The sequence below is a fragment of the Anas acuta genome, chromosome W, assembly GCF_963932015.1.
Source record: "Anas acuta chromosome W, bAnaAcu1.1, whole genome shotgun sequence".
NCBI classification, from domain to species: domain Eukaryota; kingdom Metazoa; phylum Chordata; class Aves; order Anseriformes; family Anatidae; genus Anas; species Anas acuta.
This window is the reverse complement of record NC_089016.1, coordinates 29,368,427-29,383,363: the sequence shown is the minus strand read 5'-3', so window position 1 is coordinate 29,383,363 and position 14,937 is coordinate 29,368,427. Positions and strand designations below refer to the sequence as shown.

At 55.0% G+C, this 14,937-nt stretch overlaps 1 protein-coding gene across 1 annotated transcript; it reads right to left on the bottom strand.

Annotated features, from left to right (window-relative positions):
• Nucleotides 1-5,179: 5,179 nt before the first annotated feature.
• ST8SIA3 (ST8 alpha-N-acetyl-neuraminide alpha-2,8-sialyltransferase 3) lies at nucleotides 5,180-14,722 on the bottom strand. The gene is made up of 4 exons (XM_068665475.1): nucleotides 14,474-14,722; nucleotides 13,652-13,774; nucleotides 11,030-11,587; nucleotides 5,180-10,269 (listed from the first exon to the last, which is right to left on the bottom strand). Exons 1-4 carry the CDS (start codon nucleotides 14,650-14,652, stop codon nucleotides 9,987-9,989), a joined length of 1,143 nt encoding a protein of 380 aa, XP_068521576.1. The 5' UTR covers nucleotides 14,653-14,722; the 3' UTR covers nucleotides 5,180-9,986.
• Nucleotides 14,723-14,937: the final 215 nt, after the last annotated feature.

The following is a 14,937-nucleotide window of genomic DNA, read 5'->3' as shown; positions in this document are numbered from 1 at the left end:
TGCCTTTGTTCGGGGCAAGTTATGCGTGAAATCTTTTTGTGCTTCCGAGGGGAAGGCAAAAGTCGGGGCTGATTTTGGGGAGAGAGGCGAGTGCAGCCCCCCAGAGGCGGAGGTGCTGAGGTGGGCAGGCAGGGAAAAGCGGGTGGGCAGCAGAGGCTGGCAGCCAGGTGCTGCAGGTGCATTAGCAGCCTTTCCTTTCCCCTTCCCCTTTCCCCTTCCCCTTCCCTTTCCCCTTTCCCTCTCGCAGAACGGCTCAGGCCGCAGGCACCTCGGATGCCATGCACTGCGCCAAGGCAGGGGCAGCTGCATCCCATGGGGTTTGTGGCACCACAGACGGTGACACAGCTTTCTGCACAACCCATGCCAGCATCTGACCACCCACGCAGTAAAAAAGGTGGCTTCTTGTGTTCAGAGGGAGCCTGATGTGTTCTGGTTGGTGCCCGTTGCCAGTGGGCACAGCAGGGGCACGCAGGGCTCCCCCACATGCCCGCACACGTGCTGTATGTGCAATATATAAATAAAATCACGGACACACAAGGAGAAGAGCAGTCGATACAAAAAAATAAAAGCAAGCCTGGTTAGTTTGCAGTTGGGATCCTCTTGCCCCGATGCCATCAGCTCACGCTGACCAGGTGCCGTGCCCAGCTCACAGCATTGCCAGGGTGGGCTCTGCGGAGACATTTTGATCCCTCTTGATCCCTATTGATCCTTTTACTTTCAGAAAAGCCATCTGCAGGTATCTCAGAGGCCACCACAACACATTTTTATTAATTTGGGGGTACTTCGCCTTTAGTCTGTGCTGGAGAGCAAAAACCGTGTAACTTCTGCAGTCCAGCAGGGACCCCAAGATTTGGGAACCGTATGGTGGCTTATTACAACTACAGGTGAGTCTGTGTCCCTCGGTCCTGGGGTCTGTCACTCCCAGCTGGCTGAGCCAAGGTCTCCCACATCTTTGAGATGAGGATGACCAAACTGGGCTCGTTTGTTAAGCGCTGTGAGCTGAACGGGGCAGCTGCTCGGTGTGAGAGCTGGCCGCGGTTACTCTAATTATTAATTGCTGGCTGCACTTTAGCTCACTTTGTTTGCTCAAAGTACTGCAAAGTTTTCTCTGCCCAAAATAAAAACGTCCTCGGGGGCAGCGCAGCTCTGCGCACCGGGAAGTGCAGGAGAGGAGGAGAGGAGGTGACCGCGGTGCCCTGGCTGCGCTCCCCCAGCGTGGGACGTGGCGTGGGCACCACGGGGCTTGCCCCTAAAATAGCCGGCGTGAGCGGGCCAGAGGCAGCGCAGGTAATTTCCACCTGCTTTTAAGCAAATATTGCAAGTGTTTTCTTTTGGTGTTTTGAAATCGCTCTCGCAAGCACTTTCTTCTCTGCGGAGGGCAGCGGGGCCGGCTCCAGCCTGGTGACGCCAGCGGCTTTGCCAGGGACACCAGTGGGGCTGGGCACGGCTCCACGGGGGACCCAAAAACAGCACTTGGCCCAGCTGTCCAGGCATGAAGTTCTGCTCGTAAGAAGCAGAACTCAGAATTCTTCCCGATTTTTCTCGTCCCAGACAGGATTTCCAGCCACCAGCTCCAGTGCCCCGGGGCCCCTGCGCATCCCCATGGGGCAGGAAGAGCAGCCTGGGTGCCAAGGGAAATCATGGGCCCTGTGGTGCCCACATCTGGGAAAAAAATGGGGAACCAAGAGGGGATGGGAGAAGATGGGGGCTGGGGAAGAGGAGTGGGGTGCTTGTGGGATCCTGCTCACTGCGGGTTGGGGGACAGCCCCCACTGAGAGGGGCGGCAGGGCCACCCGCAGCGTGGCTGATGGCACACTTGGCTGCCAGGGCCATGGTTAACGATTAAAGCTGGCTCCAGTCTGCAATATTTATCTTGGGAGGGGGAGGACCCCAGCTTGTTTGGTTTGTGGGAAGTGTTGGGAAATGGTGACGCTGGCGCGGAGGGACCAGGCAGGGCTGGTGCGCAGTGGGGTCAGCACGGGGCGGGTGTCCCTGCGTGGTGAGGTGGGGACGCTGCGGTGCCGGTGGGTGCACCTGCCCCTGCCACGAGCATTGCCTGCACCCACATGAGCCTGGTGTGGGCCACAGCTTCAGCGGAGAGAAAAATTGGGGATGCAATGGTTTGTTCTGGTGGCAGGAGACACGCACAGGCTCACCGTAGAGGCAAATGAAAGGCACAGGCACTGCTGTGCCATAAGTACTCAAACCCACAAAACTCGCCAAGTTCTGCACCCTGGGATGGTGCAGGAAGAACAAAATTTTCTGTTTCGGTTTCACGGCATGCACTTTGTACCAACAGTGGCAAAACGGGCACGTCGGCAGGAGCCCACGAGGTCTTACAAGCTGAGAGCAACCTGTTTTAGGCACATGTGCATTTATTGTCCTGGTATAGTGACACACGGTTAAACCAGACTGAAGAGTGTAACATGTATTGTAGCACTGATCCCGCGTTAATTGGGAGGGAACTGGGTTATGTGACAGCTGATCTGTTTCTGCAGATAAGCTTTTAGGAAGAATTGCTGAGAACCAGCTCAGAATTTTAGCTATACAGGGGAGCACCGAAATTATCACTTTATGCATAATTTTTGAGGTTGGAATCCCAAAAATAGCCCCTAGCAAATGTTGCCAGACAATAAACGCTGACAATGTAGATCGATTTGGCAATTGTTTAGGTTTCAGCCGTGGTTAGAGGGAGAAAAATCCCGAGCAGGAGCTGTTAACAAATGAGGCACCGCGGGCACGCGCTGCAGCCGTTAACTCTGAGCGTGCAGGATCCTGCTGCGAGGGGGGCTGCTCCCTCTCAGCCCCAGCCTGCTGCCCTCCGAGTCCACAGCCTGGCAGCCCAAATCCTAAGACTGGGGATCCCTGCAGTCCCTGCCACGGCAGGGGTGCTGGTAGGGCTCAGACGGAGGCAGGAGGGAGCTGGTGCACGCAGGCGCTGCCCTCACAGGCACTGGGCTAGGCTGTAAAGCAGAATTTGTGGGGACAGGACGCTCTCATTGCTGGATATCCGCTTCATTTCACAAGGGCAGAAAGGGATGCAATGCCCACAAACTGCCTCTAATAAAAGACCAGAGAGCTAAAGCATTTTTAATAGTGGCTGGGAAACCACTGTGAGAACTTAAAAATAAGCCGGCGGCTCCAGCAGCACAGCCCCTAGGTCACGCTGCTCCTGCTGGAGGGGTGGCCGTGCTGCGGGGTCCCTGCGTGTGCCACATGTGCCACACGTGCCATGCTGCTGCTTCTTACAGCCCCTTCCAGCCGGGGAAACGTGGCTCTGGGAATCCAGGGGAGCATGGCTGAAAAGCAAAGCTCCTCTCGAGGAGCCGCCAGGGAACCCAAGCAGGGTCGAGGCAAGCCGCAAGTCCTCTCTTGGCCTGGAAAGTGGCCACCATGCAGAAATAGAGGAGAAGCGATCGATCGGCTCTGACACAGCACAATGACAGCTCTCGGGGCTCCAGATCCACACGGCGAGGGGGCCGAGCGGTTCTGAGCCCCGGCTGGAATCCGGTAGGCGTGTGTCCACTGACACAGGGGACCTAGAAGCCGAGGGGCTGCCCTTGCATGGTCCCCTCAGCCTCCTGGCCTCACCACACGGCATGATAAAGCCCAGGGCACACAACGTCCTCTGTGCCCAGGGCTGCTGGGCTGCGCCTGGCTGGGGGCTTTAATCGCAGACCCTAAAGTCCTGAAAAGCAAGCGAGTGGTGAGCAGTCAGATGACCAAGGATGAACGTAAGAGCAGCACATAAAATGTAAGGAGAGATTTGAGCCTGAGGCACAAATGAAAGAGCTAGCGAGGGAGCGCAGAAGTAAAACTTGGTGAGTTCATGGCCAGAAGCCCAAGGCGTGAGCTGTTCTGTGGCTCTGCGGGGAGGGCGAGCTGCTGGCAGGGAGCTGAGGGAGCTCTCGCTGCTTCGCCATCAGAACGGGAGGAGGTTTCGGGTCCTGCAGGGGTCTGTCCTGGCCGGGCTCTGCTCAGTGTTTCCATTCCCAGCCGGCGGGACGGGCAAGAACCTCAGAAAATGAATCATTGGACCTGGTGCGCTCTCGAGGTCCGTTCTGACCCCTACAACTCTGTGATCCTGTGATCCACCAGCCTGAAGGGTAATTAGCACTAATCACCTGATGGAGAAGCAGCATGGGGAAGCCGGGCTGCCAGCGGGGCCGTGCAGCAGGGCCGGGGATAACGGCAGCGGGGCCGTGTGGGTGAGATGGGGTGCGAGCACCGCGCATCCCTCCTGGAGATCCGTACGCCAGGCACGAGGCCAAGAAAAGCAAACGCCGGTTCATCCACCGAGCATCTCTCACGGGTATCTCGAGAGGGGTCGGCAGCGGAGGGCTTGAGCCGAGACCCCGCACCCTCAGTGCCTGGCTCCTGCCCAGCCCCGTGCCTGCAGCACAGTGGGGGCCGCGCCGAGCCGCGCTGCTGCTGGGGCGCAGTGTCCGGGGCACCGTCACATCGTCTGTCTGAGCGTGTGTCCGGCCACATCGCGTGTCCTGTACAACACGGAGCGGGGGCTGATTAAAACGATGATCTGGCGCTCTGCAGCGTGTGCCCACGGCACGGAAAAGCCCTCCAATTCGGGCCATGAATTATTATTGACAGCAGGCGGGTAAGAAAATACGGAAGGAAGAAGTGGACGCGGTTGAGTTTTCCAGACTTCCAGTGCACAATAAAACATTTTATTTAAAAACAATGCATTCAATATCGTGTTTTGGCACATGAGTCAATGTTGCAGGCACATTCACACCAAACAATAACACTGCTGGAGGATTCAAAGTGAATCATCGCGTTTTTCTCCACGAACTATGGTCACGACGAGTATGCGCTACTCCTGTACAGAAAGACCCAGGCTCCTTGCTCACAAACGTGACGAGGGATTTACATGCACAACGCGCTGTGCAGGCCACAGCCAAACCTCGGCTGCGCGGCCACGGCTGGTACAAGCCGTGTCAGTCTGCGGGCCCGATCCTGGTCGCGCTGAAGCCGACAGAGACCCTTCGGGGGGAGCGAGGCTCACCGCCAGTTCTGCTTGCAGCGGGTCTCACAACGTGCAGCTTCGCATGCCGTCCTCCTGAGAGTGTGCTCTGGCCCCTTGTGAACATCAGCCATTTAAAAATAAATAATACTTTTAGTATGGCCATTAAATAATGAATCCTTTAGTACAACTATGGCATTTTTTTTCTCTTTTTTTTTTTTTTTTAATATTTATCTTTTTATCGAAAACAGCTCCATCAGGCATTTGAATAAAGACACATTCATGTACAGCAAACCTGCTTCCTAAGCCATTTGTTTTTGCAGCCTCCGTTCCCAGTGAGTTATATTTCACGACTGCTTGCTTTTTGGTATACTCCACAACTAAAACCGGTAGCCAAAACGCCTTTTTTTTTTAAATGTATCCTGCTACCACCCACTGAAAAGATGCAAGCAACTAAAACACAAAAGGAAGATGCGTGGAAGGAGGGCAGGTAAGACGCCTCTTTCCATTCCTACCTACACCTGCTCCTGCCGTTCCCGTCCTCGGCTGTCCCCGGAGCTAGTCGGAGGCCTTCTCTCCACTTGGTAACCTGAAATGTTTTGTGCTTACGAGTATTGATCACGCTGCATTACGCATCCCTTCATTTAGCTGTATTTGCTTGTCTAGACATCCAGTAATCGTGTATATTTTCCCTGAACCGTCATGAATTCATTTAGATTGAGAGCAACAGGAAGATTTGGGGCCAAACAAAAGCGAAGGAAGAGTCTAGCCAGCACAATAAGGGATGCAGCTGGGATTTGCTGTCCTGAGGACGCAGAGCTGCAGCTGGCATCTTCCTGCAGCTGCGAGCCAGGCAGGAGCACGCTCGCTTTTTTAACAAAAATGCCATTTTCTGCCCTGGTTAAGGATCAAACCCATAACGTGGGGTTCTACGGGAAAACCAGCCTGAAAGAGGGGCTTGAGAAAGAAGCCCAGCCCTGGCCCTGAGGAACCAGGAGGGTCTTTACCCTCCTGGGGAGCAGAGCCGCCCGCACAGCCCGCACAGCCTGCCCTTCCCCTTCGGTCTCTAGGAAGAGCGGAATTCAAAGAGATCTAAGGGAACAGGCAGAAACAAAAGATGCACATTTTAAAGATGGTTTTCCACATTGCAACAGCTCGGACAAAAAATATTGATACTAAGAAGCAATTTACTTTGGGCTGTATTGCGCCATTGATTTTGGGGCAGAACTCCCCATTAAAATCAATGATTCTGAAATGTTCAATGTGGTTCTGAAAAATCAATGGGGAGTTTTGCTTAAAAATCAATGATATAATATGGCCCTTTGTCAATAATTTTTCTGTGCTCCCATTTCCGAATATTTGCAGTCGTTTCCACGCTGCCTTCCCTGCGCTCGGCTCCTCTTTGTGCCCCCGCGCAGCGGCACCGTGCCCTGGCCCCCCTCTGCCTCGGGCCAGGCCTCACTGCGAGCAGGAGGAACCTACGAGGTGCCCAAATTAGGGATGCCAAGCGAAGCCCGTGCTGTGTAAGGCAGCTTTCCACCACAGCCCAGCACAGAAACGACGGCAGCCGTGGGGAGAACAGGCATGGCACGTGTGGGCGTCTTCCTGGCTTTATTGCAGTTACGGAAGTCATTTACGTTTTAAAAAAAAATGAACTATGACAATTTAAAGAACTGCCTTGGGGCTATTTAGGGTTTTGGTTTCAGCGTCTAAGTTTACCAATTATCTTCTAACACGGGTGCTCCAGAGCAGTCGCTCCGAGCAGCCAGAAGCCACGCACTGCCTGGACGGATGGACGGAGGTCCCGGCAGTGCTGCTGCTCCCTCCCTGCCCCTCTCCCAGCAATGCCAGGGCAGGAGCTGCCCCCGGCCGCTCCCCTCGCTCGGTCCCTCTGCTGTTCTGCTGCCAGCCCTGCCAGGGACCCCTGGGGGTCCCGTGCGCCTGCCCAGCAGCCGCAGCCTCCCTGCAGGGCTGGTGTGGTGCCCCCAGAGCTCGGCCGGGCTGCGCTCCCTGCAGCACAAACAGCCCCGGAGGCACACAGATGGAAATACGGGTGTTGAGGCTATGGAGATTTACTTGCGAGTACGTCTAATTTAAAGCAGTAATGTCATGTAAAGAACACGCAGCAGCCAAGCAAGACCTGCCAGCGCAATTTTGCCATTGAGAGCCAGCAGCTGAAAACCACACAGAGTGCATTGGCCTCCACGTTGAAGCAAACAGAATGATAACTCTTCATATTTCTTTGATTTGCTGATTAAAAATGACTTCTCCTGACATGAAGCTGTCACGAAGGGTGTGGGGGGCCCTTTGCTCCTCCGGGCTCCCGGCCGAGCCGCGCTCAGCTGCGCGCCGACCGCAGAGCAAATCGCCTGCCCTAGCCAACAGGCAGCCCCTGTGCAGCTCCACGGCAAATTGTATCAGAGATGATTAGTCGCCGCACGTCATTAGCAATTAGCGCAGAACCCTTCCTTCCCCGTGACAGTTCTCTTTTGCTGTTTTAGGCTGTGCTCTGGCACCCGGAGCAGGCTTTGTGGCCGGGCTCAGCTAGGCCGCGTGCTCCCTGCTCCTGCTCACCGCCAGCAGCGTTTTGGGCTGGGGCAGCCTGGCCCCTCGGCTCAGCCCCATGTTACACCACATTCCCTGGGCACCACACCGAGCAAGGCAGAGCTGACCACCCACGGGTGCCATCCTGCCACCCTCAGCACCGGGGGACCCCACGTCACTGGGGATAGCGGGACTGGCTGCCCTGCTCTGCATCACCCCGACCGCGGCCCTCACCTGCTACTACAGCACAAATAATAAATGGCAATATTCATAATAAATCATGTGGCACCACACGGCAGAACACGCTAGCGTCACGACACAGCTATGTCTTCATAATCACGGCTGCTAGAAGTCACACGCTGCTGTACGAACAGCGGTGAGCGCAGGATGATTGCGACAAGGGAAGCCGGAGATGCCAGCAGGGCCGGGGCAGGATTAAGCCCTGGGAAAGGGAACTCGGCAGTCAGGAGGTTTCTACACAAGCACGTCTGAAGTCACTCGTGGCCAGCAGGCCGGCATGCCATGCCAGACAGCATCCAAGCCCCTTCCACAGCTCTAAATGCCCATTGCAAAAGGAAAAGCCGGAAAATGCTGGATAATGAAATAGGGGAGAAGGAGGGGTTTTCAAAAGGGCTCTATAGCTCTCCGTATTCACAGCCAGTGCAGAGGGCTGGAGTCCCTCCTTGCTGGAAGAAGCTGAATTTGGTCGTGTGGCGGATGCGGTGGCTTTTTCCCCCAAAGCACAGGAGATGCCTGCTGTGGCTGGGGGCAGATTGAGGGGCCGGGGATGAGATCAGGCCGGGAGGGAGCTGGGCAGCCCAATGGGGTGGTTTGGGGGCTCAGGGCTCCCCCGGGAAGGGGACCCCCCTCTGACCGCTGCGGGCTGGCTGCGGGCACTGGGCGATGCTCCCAGTTTGTGTGCTACCGGAGCCCCCTGCCCTCTTCCTACGTCTGCGTGTGGGTACGGAGTCACTGAAAAACTAAAAGGTGCAACCTTAAGGGATGATTTTAAATTGTCTTTTGCATCTTCTTTCAGCGTATAGTCAGTTCTCAGCGTCATACAGAATAATATAAAAATGTTAAAATACTTTTAAGCATACTCGTTTTAATTAGAAAAACAGTTACTTTACAGGCTCCTTTATCCTGAGACATCATGGCCAAGATTTTCACATATGTGACCCTAAGATTTGTCCTTTTTGCAACCAGCCTGCTTCTCAAAGGTCCTTAAAAAGCTGTGCCTCCCTTTGACCGCACCGACTGTGAGCGGAAAACGAGGCCACTAATTCAGTTGTCTGACCGCGGACCTCGGGATGTAAATGGGGAAATCCAGTAATTGTATTTCCTGCTCCCTGTGCTCCAGCTTCCCTTTAAAAGCCATTTTTTAGCAACTTGGAAGTCCTGATTTCATTGCGCTGCCTGCCTGGCTGGCTCCCCCCCGACCCGCTCACCCTCGCGGGTGCTTGGTGGGGCCGGGCCGTGGGGACCCCCGGGCACATCTCCGCTGAGCGGCGTGGAGCACTGCGAGGCGTGGGCTCCCCGGCACCTCCCTGCACTGCGGTACGGGCACAGGCTCCGTGTGCTCACAGCCGAGGAGACGTCGTCTCCCAAAACGTGCTTCCCACCGAGGATGCAGCCTCGAGAGGGGCACACAGCCTGGTGCCGCCCTGGGGCTCGCCTCGCCACGGGGTGGACACTCCTCGGAGACCTACGGCTGCCCGTTGGGCATTCAACAACCAAAATTAACAGACCAAAGAGTGTCACACGGATGTGAGTGAAAATGTTTCAGTCGGTCTAATTTGGACTAGGGAGTGGCCCCAACTGCCTTAAAACACCGCAGTATTCTAAGAGTAATACAAATGCCTAGCTAAAGTACAAGCCGTATTTTCACCTTCTCCGCGAGGTCTTAAAAAAATGTAAAATTCAGTAAATACGAAAATACGCAAGCTGTGGAAATTTGGGATCCGCGCTGAAGAACTCGTCAGTGATGATACACTGCGATTCTGGGTGGCTTTTCCAGTCTGCCACGCCAAGTAGATGGATGCTGAGCTACTCATAGCAATGGATACGAGAGAAGCGATACCTTTTAAAATTAGCACTCCTAATTCTAATCTGAAAGGAACAATCGACTTAAGATGTTTCGAGGCATTTAGCGGAATGCTGAAATAGGAAAAGATTTTAAAACATACTTCATAGCATATATATAAATGCAAAATATTTCAACTTTGCTGTGCTGCTGCATGAATAGCATCCACAGAATTTGATAAATGCTTCTGCACTGCTAAATATGCTGAAACCCTTTGATGAACAGTGACAAGGGTGATTGAAAAGCATCTTTCTATTATGGAAAATATTTTAGGGTGGGTATTATTATTATTTTTTTTTTTAGAATTGTATCTGAAGAATGTTTAACTCAGATTTGGGCACTTTTTAGACAATCATTTGGCACTTCGAGATTAGGTTCTTAGGCACAATGCGACAAGGTCAGTTTGGCCAGTCCTTCACCGTGCATCCTGTAGAGCAGCTGGAACTCTGCAGGCAGCTGGTGGGACTCCTGCCACTTGGTTGTGAACTTTGTTCCTTTCTTATCATAGTAGTGGTATGGGAGGTCTTCCCTCGTGTTGGGGTCGAACCCGAACGGCCAGAATCCGTACAAGTGAATCTCTTCGCATATGGCAGAAGCGAGTGTATACATGAGAATACCTGTGCTCAGCCGCTTGGGTGACAGGTGTTTGTTTTTCCAGTATCTGTGAAAAAAAACACAAAGGCACGTTAGTATAGGGTGCACATAAAGCCACGGGTTTGCTGTAAGAAAAAAAGAAAAAATTACTGCATGGAGACCGTCAAAAATGCTGCTGCATGGAGACCATCGGTGCTCACAGCTGTTAACCCAAGCAAGCTAAAGATTGCTCTTCTGGTCAGTCTGTCATGAACTGGACTGCAGAACTGCCTTATTACCAGCCTGATTCTCTTCTGTGATTCCCTTCCACACGTCTTTTTGTTTTTTTTTAACCTGGAAAAGCAGCGCCTTATGCAGAAAGGTAGGTTCACTGGCTCCTGGTCACATGCACCACATTTTCCTTGTATAAATCAGTGCAGATTTGCTCGGATCACTCTGCAGATATCAGTTAGCATCCCCAGTTGCTAGCTGGGAAGAGCAAGTTCTTCTATAAGCGGTGCTTTTCTCATGCAGAATCTCACTCAACTCCTCCGTACTCCTTCTGTCTCCGCGAAGCCCCGGCAGGAGCAGAGCCATGGCACAGCACACCCTGTGCGCGCCACCAGCCCACCTCAGATGTGCCTCAGTACAAATCCCTACAGAAATAATTGAAGCACTCTCTGGAGCAATAACAAAAGTGCGTTTGCTCTGAAAGCAGACAGTATCGGGCCCTGCCTTGCCAGACAGGGCCTATTAGGTTAGCCGTGAACAGAAAAATAAACGCCGTTGTGTTTATATAGAGAGAAATATGTATTTTGACAAGGTAAATGTGAAAGAAAAACACACACCTGTTCACATGTTGCATTATATTTCCTGGCCAAGCCAACTGGACCTTTAGTTGCCCTCTGTGCTCGACAAAGAAGTCAACCAGTGTTCTTGTGACCGTTGCTGATGTGTGGAAGAAGAAAGCCGGGATCCACAGAATGGCTCCATCGAGCTTTTTGAGACTTAAAAAGAAGTTGTTGCGATCCTGAATGGTCAAGAGATTGTTGTAATACTTCTCCAGGATGCTGGGGTTGAAGGTTGTGAGATTGGTTTTCCTTCCAACATCTTTTTGGAATGCCTCAGTCGGAGCAAAATTGCAACGAAAAACAAAATCGGATTTGTCTATTTCTTGTCCGCACTGACTCCCGGTCAGGATCCCGCTGTTTCCAACCACGGCACAGATGTTGTAATGCTTATTGAGGATCGGAGACACGTCTGGAAGCAGCGATCTGAAGTTATTGCTAATAGAAAAAACGTACTTATGGCTGGAATAATCATAATGCATCAGCTGGCCGATCCGGACACTATTCTTGGTCAAAGAAAAATTTTTTATGACATCGACATGCTGAAGGATTTCTTGCCTAAAATAAAACAGAAAGACAAAAGAAACCATTGAGTTATACTTCCCCCTTTTCTGTGGTAGAGAGGTTTACTTCCAGATGGATTTTTTTATTTTTTTTAATGCAGCAAAGCAGTTTCCTGAGCAAAGTGGTGCAACGGCTTTAAAATTAATGTACAGAAATAGGAACGAGGGAGCTGGCTGCTCACCCCGTGCTCCGCTTGGCTTTACTGGCCTGTCCTGACTGGTGCCAGCTAAGGATGTGTCCATGTCTGCGGCGATAGTGTCAGGACTAAAACCTCGGATTCGCCACATAAGTGTGAGGACTGTAAGGAACAGCACACACTTCCCACGTTCACCTTCCTGAAGCGTAGGGCGAAGCACATTTCTGTTTGTGCTGCGACATGCCTGCTGGAAGGGTTTGCTGCTGCTGCTCTTCTCTGCACATATTTCACTCGGTTCTGGGCCACGGATCTCTGGTAATGATGGATATTGTGTTTGCCATGACGCATTTGAAGCAAAACCAAGAAGTCCAGCTGAATTAACAGACACGTAGCTGATTTTTTAAATACAAGTATTTCTTGTGTTCCCATTACGGAGCTTTGAGTCACAAAACAAGTGACAGTCACTGTCTCCCTTTATGTAAACATAATTCCTTAATGTCTTTTTTGAGCAAGCACGCCAGCATCTTTGCGAGGGTTATTAGGAACACTTAAAAAAACAAACAAAACCAACCCTGCTCAGGAATTTCCCTAGCAGGGCATAAAATTAGAAAACCAATACCACTTTATTTGCTCATGTTTATGGAAAACAAACAACCTTTCTTCCAGCTCGCATCCTCCAATGTCTAAGCATTAATGGAGTCCCACTGGGTACCCTCATTATGGGTTATGGCTGACAGACAAATGCAGAGGCAGATCCTGAGGCATTAGCTAAAACCAGCAGAGGGGTGACACTGAGTTATTTATTAAGAATGAGCTGGTGGTGCCAGGAATGAAGCCATACTACGGGGGGGCACTGCTCCACCAGCTGGGGAGATCCCAGGGAAGGGATGGGGCAGGCAAAGTGCCATCACCTCTCGGATGCCCACAGCTCCTCTGGGGCTCCTCTGGGGCTCCTGATGGGCGGTGGGCAGATTTTGGCAGTGCTGGAAGTTCCTCACCAGCCTGCTGTGCCCACAGCAGTGCCGCCCCAGGACTGGAGATGTGAATGTGCAGCTGGTGCTGCAGGGCTGCAGTGCCCCACTCTGCAGGGCTGAGGGACCTGGGTGGGATATGTGAACAGTCACGGTGCGGCCCCAAACCAGCAGGCATTCATCAAGATAAAGCCAGAGCCAAGATGGCAGTAGCTATCTTAAATGGCTAAAGGATGCTGTTTTCCTTAACTTCCCTGCTGTATATAAATACTGCAGTAAGGCCAATAAATACTAGAGACATCACCGAGTTCACATCACGGTGGGGAAAAGAAAAGCCCATTTTGCTCCACATGAAGCACAGGGCAGCTTTGAGGCAGCTTAAGGAACTGAGAAACTCCTTCTATTGCCACGAGGCCGTGAAAGTCAACGCACCCTGTGATGGGAGGCAGAAGCCAATGTGCCATGAGGGCATCTCAGGGGGGTCCGGGCTTGGTGGCCCCCCTGAGCCAGCCGGAGCGGTGGCAGGAGGCAGAGCCGCACTGCACTTGCTCAGAGCTGCTGGTGGCTGGGAAGTTGTGCTGGGCGTGCTCTGCCCTCGGTGAACGTGGCACTCAGTGGCTGCTACAGGCCGATTTGTTTCAAGTTTTAAGCAGCCAGCCATTTATCTTGATAAATGACAATTTCTCTCACACTCTGGGAAACTGGGTCATGTTCCGTTTGGTAAAAGGATGCGTGTTGCAGCTTGGTGTCCTGCTCTGAGATAATCAATTCCTCCACAATAACTGTAACCATCTTGGGAAATGCTCTGATTCAGCCTTTGTTTCTCATGGCTGGCGAATTACTCAGAACTCAGAGTATTTAGCAGCCCCAGACTGCATTTTCTTACCCCCTCGGGGAACAGGGATAACCTCGGGGAAGGTGAGAGGGGGCGAGCGGGCGCCGAGCGCTCACCTCTGGTGCGCGAAGGCGGTCCGGTTGAACACCCACTTGGAGGGCTTCTCCTGCAGCTCGTGGCTCAGGGAGTTCGTGATGGGCACGAACGAGGGGTCCAGGAACTTCAGCGCAAACTGCGACCTGCAAGGGAGAGCACGGACCCACACGGGCACGGGGGCACAAGCACTGGGGCACGGGCACGGGGCGCACACCCAGGGGCGCACACCCAGGGGCGCACCCAGGGGCGCACACCCAGGGGCGCACAGCCAGGGGCACAAACCCAGGGGCACAAACCCAGGGGCACACACCCGGGGCACACCCAGGGGCACACTCAGGCCGTGCCCCGTCTCCAGCCGAGCCCGAGCCGGGGGCAGCACCACGGACAGCGCCGGCTGCTCCGCGCCGCTCCCCGACGGGCCGGGCCGGGCCGGGCCGTGCCCAAATGCGCCGGGATGCGCCGGGCCAAGCCGAGCCGTGCCGAGCTGCACCGAGCCGAGCCGTGCCGAGCCGCTGCCCACCCTGCAGCCCCCCCCAGGCGCCGAGGATCCCACGCCCGGCCCCGGAGCCCCGCGCTCCGGGGTCGCCGCCCGCCTCCCGCAGCCCCGGGGATGGCGGGGCCGGGGCCGGGCCGTGCCGGGGGTCCCCGGGCTGCGGGGGAGCGGCTGCGGGGCCGGGCCGGGGCCGCGGGGCCTTCCCGGGGCCTTCCCGCGGGGCCCCGCCGAGCAGCGCCGCGGCTCCCCCGGCACCGGCTGCGGGCTGCGGGGGTGCCGGGGGTGGGACGGGTGGGACGGGAAGGCCCCCGCCCCCGGGCCGAGCCCCCCCCCCCCAGGCTGGCCTCACCTGAATCCCGCGTGGAACATGTACATGCGGGGCCCCCCCGGGCCGGCGGCGCGGGGCGCGCCGAAGATGTTGTCCTTCTTGAGCGAGACGTAGCTGATGAGGGAGAGGATGAGCAGCGCGATGCTCAGCATCACCAGCCCCAGCACGCTGGCCACCCGCACCATCTTGCAGCTCCTCATGCCGGGAGGCGGCCCCGCGGCTGGGCGTGTGCGGGGGGGGCGCCGCGGGGCTGCATGGGGGGGGGGGGCGGCGGGCGCGGGGGCGGCGGGCTCGGCCCGGCGGCGGGGACGGGGCCGGCAGCGCCGAGAAAATGGAGGGAGCGAGCGAGCGGCGGCGCTGAAATGGCAGCCGCAACCCCAAGGCCCGGCTCCCGCAGCCCCGAGCGCCGCCGGCCCCCCCCGCCGCACGGCCCGGCCCCCCCCCCCGGCCCCGCTTCCCTCCCGCAGCCCCGGGGGTGCGCCCCG

Bases quoted from the DNA above. Each gene is read 5' to 3' on its own strand.
- ST8SIA3 (XM_068665475.1), bottom strand. From the start codon at position 14,652: ATGAGGAGCTGCAAGATGGTGCGGGTGGCCAGCGTGCTGGGGCTGGTG. The intron at 11,588-13,651 runs GTGAGCGCTCGG...GTTTTATTTTAG, and splicing joins ACCGCCTTCGCGCACCAGAG to GCAAGAAATCCTTCAGCATG. The intron at 10,270-11,029 runs GTGTGTGTTTTT...TTTTTTTCACAG, and splicing joins ATAATGCAACATGTGAACAG to ATACTGGAAAAACAAACACC.